The sequence below is a fragment of the Drosophila albomicans genome, chromosome 2L, assembly GCF_009650485.2.
Source record: "Drosophila albomicans strain 15112-1751.03 chromosome 2L, ASM965048v2, whole genome shotgun sequence".
In the NCBI taxonomy this organism is placed as follows: Eukaryota; Metazoa; Arthropoda; class Insecta; order Diptera; family Drosophilidae; genus Drosophila; species Drosophila albomicans.
In genome coordinates, this window is record NC_047628.2 from 26,466,273 (window position 1) to 26,472,400 (window position 6,128).

A 6,128-nucleotide genomic window follows, 5' to 3' on the forward strand; every position below is an offset into this window, starting at 1 on the left:
CCGGTTCAAATCCCATTGCGTCTCGGGGTAAGTGATGATTAAATTTTTGTAAGGAATACATATTTTACACTTTTTTAAATTTTAAAAATTATTTTGTATACCAAACCTACACATTTCTATTATTGTAAACCTCACACATTTCATTCAAAATAACGTATGCACTATTCAAGGCATGCGCAATGTACACTAACGAAAACCACCCCGATTTGCTTGCTGTTTTGTACATCGCTTACTGCTTGTAATTCCCAAGTGCGCGTTCAGCGTGTGCCGCTTATAAATAGGAACGAATATGCGACGTACTTCGGAAGTGTCTTCTGTGATTGTTCTCTGTGCATTGATCGATACATAGATACCATCTGTTTATCAGATCTGCTCAGTGCCGACCCTCCGTCACACTTTGTTTCCCAGTAATTCTGCCTGGCATTGCTGTGGCAACAGGTTTCGATTGGCTTTCCGCTGCCTTTGCTACCGACGACGGGTCGATTAGCAACAGACGCACGGTCATGCATTCGCATACCCCGCCGCCCAATCCTTCGCCTCGCGTGCATTTCAATCATCTCGATTTGGTTGGAATGGACAAAAGGTAACGGCTTGGGCTGGAGGGCGCTAGTGTTGAAGCCAACAACAGTTGCCCAAGTCAGCCATTTTCAAAATTTCTTGGTTAAGTAACTTTGTAGCTTAGCTTCGGATTTTCGTAATAAATTTGCTGTTCAGAACACTTCCATGTACGTGGCATTGCCGAGCAATTTGCCCATTCTTTTGCAAAAAATTTACAAAAACACACGCAAGCAGTGCAAAGTCATTTTTGTGTGTGTTTGGACTGCTTTACCCAAATGACTTTGAGACGTTTTTCCCGTCTCTTGATAATGATAAGATAACTTATTGGTTTTTTGACGATTGCTGTCACATTTTTAGAATTAGTTCGCAATTTATTAATTTATGCAACTAACTTTGTTATTTATTATGCGATTGTTGACGATAATCTGACAATAATTCAAAGTGCGCAACTAGTATAAAATTGTGTATAGATTGAATCAATATAAATTAAGATTACCGAGAATTCTAAAGACAGCACTTGAAAGAATAATTCTTGCAGAACTCCTTTGATGATGTGTCGATCGTGGCATTTTAGAGATTCTGCTAATGATCTTAAGATCTTAATGAGCTTTTTAAGATCTCAATGAGCTTTTAAAGATCTTAATGAGCTTTTTAATACCTGAATGAGCTTTTTAAGATCATTAGAAAAATCATTCATCTATAAATATCATCATATTTTTTAAAAAGTGGTGTTGAAATTAAAATTTTTACTACTTCGTAGAGCAATTACATGAAATTACACAATTATGATATGCATATTTATTGTTCCGTTATGCGACGTTGATGTTCTTTGGGCTGTATGCAACTACTTCTCAATGATTGTGGCAGCAACGTCAACCACAGCAGGAAAGCGACATGCTTGGCATAAGAATGCGCTCTGGTAAAGAAATGATCGATGCCATACAACTCGAAAATGTGTAGAAAAGTGTTTCTAGACGTTAGAGTCCAGTCAGCTACTTGTTGAGGCTGGTTTCCATGACGTGCAGCAAACAAGCGTCTGAAATTGTGACTGCAATACAAAAAAGTGTTTAATAATCAAATTATATTGTATCTTTTTTTTTGCTCTTACAAACTCGAACTGTTTAACTGCCTTTCGAGTTGGTTCATCATCGAGTTCATGGCTTGAAGCTGTTCTTGCTTCTCTGTCAAGTCCAGAGTTTGTGCTTTTTGCTTGCTGAGAGAATCAGCTTGCAGTTGCTTTAGTTCATCCTCCAACTGCAACTTTTCCCCTATTAATTGTTGCGTGTAACGCTTTTCGTTTTCCAGTTGATGCTGCAGATTGCGATGCTCTAAGAGAGCAGCAAGCAATTCTTCATTATTTTTGCCAGCCTTATGCTTCAATTTCTCGCACTAAATAAGCTAAAAGGTTAGTTATTATTTAACACTTTTTGCACTCCTCACTCACCTCTCTTTGGCACTCAGTGAGCGCGTCTTCTAGTTGCTTTTTGTCTGCCGTTAAGCTCAACACAGATGTGTTCAATATGTCGCATGAGTTACGCACTTGATTGATGCTCAGAGTGGACTTCTTCAGCTCCAGCTGCAGATCTTCACAGCGTTTCTGCTCCACGCGCATCAGCGAATTGCAAACGTGCAACTCGTTGCGGGTTTGCATGGACTGAAGGGAAGGCAATAATTAGGAATCTTATGTCTTATTTTTTGCACTTATCTGCAATGTGCATTTTAAAAACAATTTTTGGCTTTACTTTTATGTTAAAGCGAGACACACTAACATTTGTGACTCACAAAAATTTTGGCATATTGTTTGCTGATAAATGGTATATCTTTTAAATACTGTTACAACGCATAACACATTCCGTTCATTAAAACCAAATTACTCATTTAATATTTTTGTCAATAATAATAACAGTTGTGTCATTAAACTGATAAATTTTCTTAAAAAACATTTGATGCTAACAATATTATTAAAAATTCCTAAAAGCGCAGTTATATAGATTTAAGTTAAAAGTCTAATATTCCATAAAGTGCACTTAAATGCGACAATATTTATGTTAAGTGCCACAATCTTAAAGCAGTTGTGTTATGTAACAGCAATTTTAATACAAAAGAAAAATGTGATGCTGAAAAAATGCCTTAAAGTGCAGTTATGCGCAATGCATTTAGGTTAAAAATGTGGTATTCAATAATGTGCAGTTGTATGAAATGCATTTAAGTTAAATATCGGATATTCCATAATGTGCAAATGCGTTAAAGATAAAATTCTAAAATTCCATTTAAGTTAAATGTCTCACATACCATAATGTGCACTTAAATGGGATGAATTTAAGCTACAAAACTGCAGTTATGTGCAATGCATTTAAATTTAAAATGTAATATTCCATAATGTGCAGTTGAACGAAATGCATTTAAGTTAAAAGTCTGACATTTCATAAAGTGCACTTAAATGCGACGTACTTAAGCTACATTGTGTTGTCCTAAAATGCCAATATGTGCATTGCATTTTATGAAATGCTTTAGAACATTTTGTGTTTTACAAAGTGGTATGCAATTATCTTAAATATGCATTTATCCACATTGAGCTGCTCCTATAAAGTTTACACAACTTAAACTTCACCCCCTTCGCTACTTACACTTGACTTGAGGTTCTCCACAACGAGTTGCAAACGTTGCACATCGGCGCGTCGTCTTCGCCAAGCTCTCAACATCATCGAAGTGAAGATCTTCACGTTGCCATTCGTCTCCGAGTCCTGGCTAGCACTCCAATCCTGAGTGTCCAAGGCATTGTTGGCAGTGCGGATGATTTGTGTTCTAACCGTGCTCCACGATTCGGTTAAATTTATTTGTGTGGGACAAACTGCAGCTCTTCGGGGACTCGACGAAGAGTCCGATTTGCGTTGTCTTTTCATCAAATCGAAATCCATTTTATAAAAAGAAACTAAAACTATTTTTGTAAAATTCTAAAACACACGAAATTCTTTTCACTTTTCAAACTACAATTTATAAAAATATCACGGCCAAAGATATAACGAAGTGCACTATTCAACTTGGTAATTGTATCAAATGTTGTGTAAAAAGTTTTAAAAAAAAGTTCCAAAAAACTGTGAAAAATTTTCATATCGAACAGAAATGTGGCGCAGTATTTGATTTCAAGTTAAATATCAATGCATACTTTGTGACTCTTAAAAGCCTCTTAAACATTGATTAAATCGTTTATTATGCCATATAATTGCTATGAGCAGGTTCGCAATATGCCGCTAAGAACATTTCTACGAATTGGCCAAGGTCCTGGCCAGGTTAACTAGCAAATTGCACGCACACTTCCGCAGCCGAAGGCAATGGCAAAGGAAGGGAAAGTCTCGGGGTAGACGATAAGTTCGCTTTGGGGTAAGAACGAATACTGAATGTGCTACACTTATTAAGGGAGTATTTTCATTGATATCTCTGAAATTTTGAATGGCGAAAAACTTGAAAAATACTACAAAAAATGCATTGATTTCTTAATGAATACTGAATGTGCTACGCAAATTAGGGACTTTTTTTGAAGGGGGAAATATTTCTGAAATCTTGATTGAGGAAATTTTGATTTTTTCTTTGTTTGAGGATAAAACGAATATTATACAATGGAATATTTTCAAGTGGGAAATATTTCTAAAATTTTAAATGGCGAAAAATTTGAAAAATACTATAAAAAATCTCTTGAATTGTTCTTAGTTTAAGGATTAAACGAATACTGAATGTATTTCGCAAATTAGGGACATTTTTTAAGAGGGGAAATATCTGAAATATTCATTGGTGAAATTTTGATTTTTTCTTAGTTTGGAGCAAACAAGAAAAGGAATATTTTTAAGAGGGGAAATATCTCTGAAATTTTGAATGGGGAGAAATTTGAAAGATACTACAACAAATTGTTTGATATTTTCTTATAGATTGAGATATAAACGATGTGAATGGAATATTTTCAAGGGGTAAATATCTTTGAAATTTTAAATGGGGAAAAATTTTAAAAATACTACCAAACCTCATGATTTTTTCTTAGTTTGGAGATTAAACGAATACTTGATGTGTTACACAAGTTAATGGTATACATATTTTCAAAGGGGAAATATCTCTAAAATTTTGAATGGCGAAAAATTTGAAAAATACTATAAAAATTAATTTGATTTGTTCTTAGTTTGGGACATAAATGAAAAATTTCTATGCAAGTTAAGAAATATGGAAATTTTAAAAGAATTTTTAAACAACAAAATTTCAAAAAATACCGAAAAATATCTCTCGAAAAAGTTGGTTAGACTTTTCTTTATAATGTAGAAAAAGTAAGTACCTTCTCTAGATCTTTCTTTATAATGTAGCTCTTCTTTTACTCTCTCTAGAAACTTCTAGACCGAAATCACCGTCAATTTATTTCAGCTTAGCGTCGTCCAGATATCGCGTCTGTAATCTCGGCAAGGTTGTGCGAACTTTTACAAGGTCCTTCACCGCACTTTCACCTTCACATTGAACGCCTCAAAGTCTTAGCCTTAACTTTGTTGTACGTTTGCTTAGTCGAGGTGCTTCAAGGCCGCGAGTCGCAGGAAGTTCAAAGAGTTTAAGCCCCCCGATGTCCGAAGAAGGAAAATCAATATGTCGTGTATATAAGCGACTTCTAGCACGTGTCAGCTTTATGACTGCTGCTCCTCCTCTTCCTCCTTCTTTCCCTTCTCCGACCCCAATTGAATATTTAGTCATACCATGCTGTGAAAAACCTGGGCATTAAGTAAACATTGGACGAGTATCGCGTGATTTTGCCGACAAACGTTTTCTGATTGGTCACATTGTTGAAACCGACTTGGGAGTCGGATGTTTTCCGTGTGTTTGATCGATGTGAGGCTTGCACAGGATAATTGTTGTTGTCCTTATCATGTTGGGAGTATCAAAAGTATATTATATATTCGCATTCATTGAAGGGTTTGCTGTGAGGATTTGTTGTGAAATTTCAATACATAAAGAACGCAGTAGCATTGACATAATTTCTATTTATTTGGGTTGAGCTCATAGGTTAGATTTTTTTTCGTATATTTGTTTGGGAAATTTCGGCACTTTTGCGACTGTTGCATGCAACTCGTGTGTTTATCACGAAAATTATATAAACAAAGCTCGACTTTTTATGCCAATCAGTTAAGATAAAGTAAAGTATACAACACTCACTCTGTCTGAGCCTATTTCCTGAGTTTTAATGGTGTGAATATGAAATTTAGTTACTTGTTTAAGCACTTAATAATTCATATGTTGTAATGAAACCAACTAGATATGAAAGTTCAGTACATATTGAATAGTTAACACTAAGAAATACCAATTAAAAATTATTCCTTTTTTTATAAAAAGAATGAAAAAGTTTTTATTTTCCATTCTGGATTTAAATTTTCATATTATGATAAATATTTATAAAAAAGATTGGAAAAAGTTTAATTTTCAATTCTAAATTTTCATTTTATGTCATATTAAATGCAAAGAGATTGAAGTTTTTTTTATTTATTATATTTTATTATTTTAACATTCTTTCATTCATTCATTCCAATTATAAATAAAATACTCAC

At 34.5% G+C, this 6,128-nt stretch overlaps 1 protein-coding gene across 2 annotated transcripts; it reads right to left on the reverse strand.

Annotated features, from left to right (window-relative positions):
- Positions 1-1,289: 1,289 nt before the first annotated feature.
- LOC127565023 (nuclear mitotic apparatus protein 1) lies at positions 1,290-3,686 on the reverse strand. 2 transcript variants are annotated; one of them, XM_052001940.1, is made up of 4 exons: positions 3,186-3,686; positions 2,003-2,212; positions 1,667-1,947; positions 1,290-1,606 (listed from the first exon to the last, which is right to left on the reverse strand). In XM_052001940.1, exons 1-4 carry the CDS (start codon positions 3,474-3,476, stop codon positions 1,357-1,359), a joined length of 1,032 nt encoding a protein of 343 aa, XP_051857900.1. In that variant the 5' UTR covers positions 3,477-3,686; the 3' UTR covers positions 1,290-1,356. The 2 variants fall into 2 exon arrangements, with proteins under 2 accessions (XP_051857900.1, XP_051857901.1); XM_052001941.1 differs by lacking the exon at positions 1,290-1,606 and having other exon boundaries at positions 1,878-1,956.
- Positions 3,687-6,128: the final 2,442 nt, after the last annotated feature.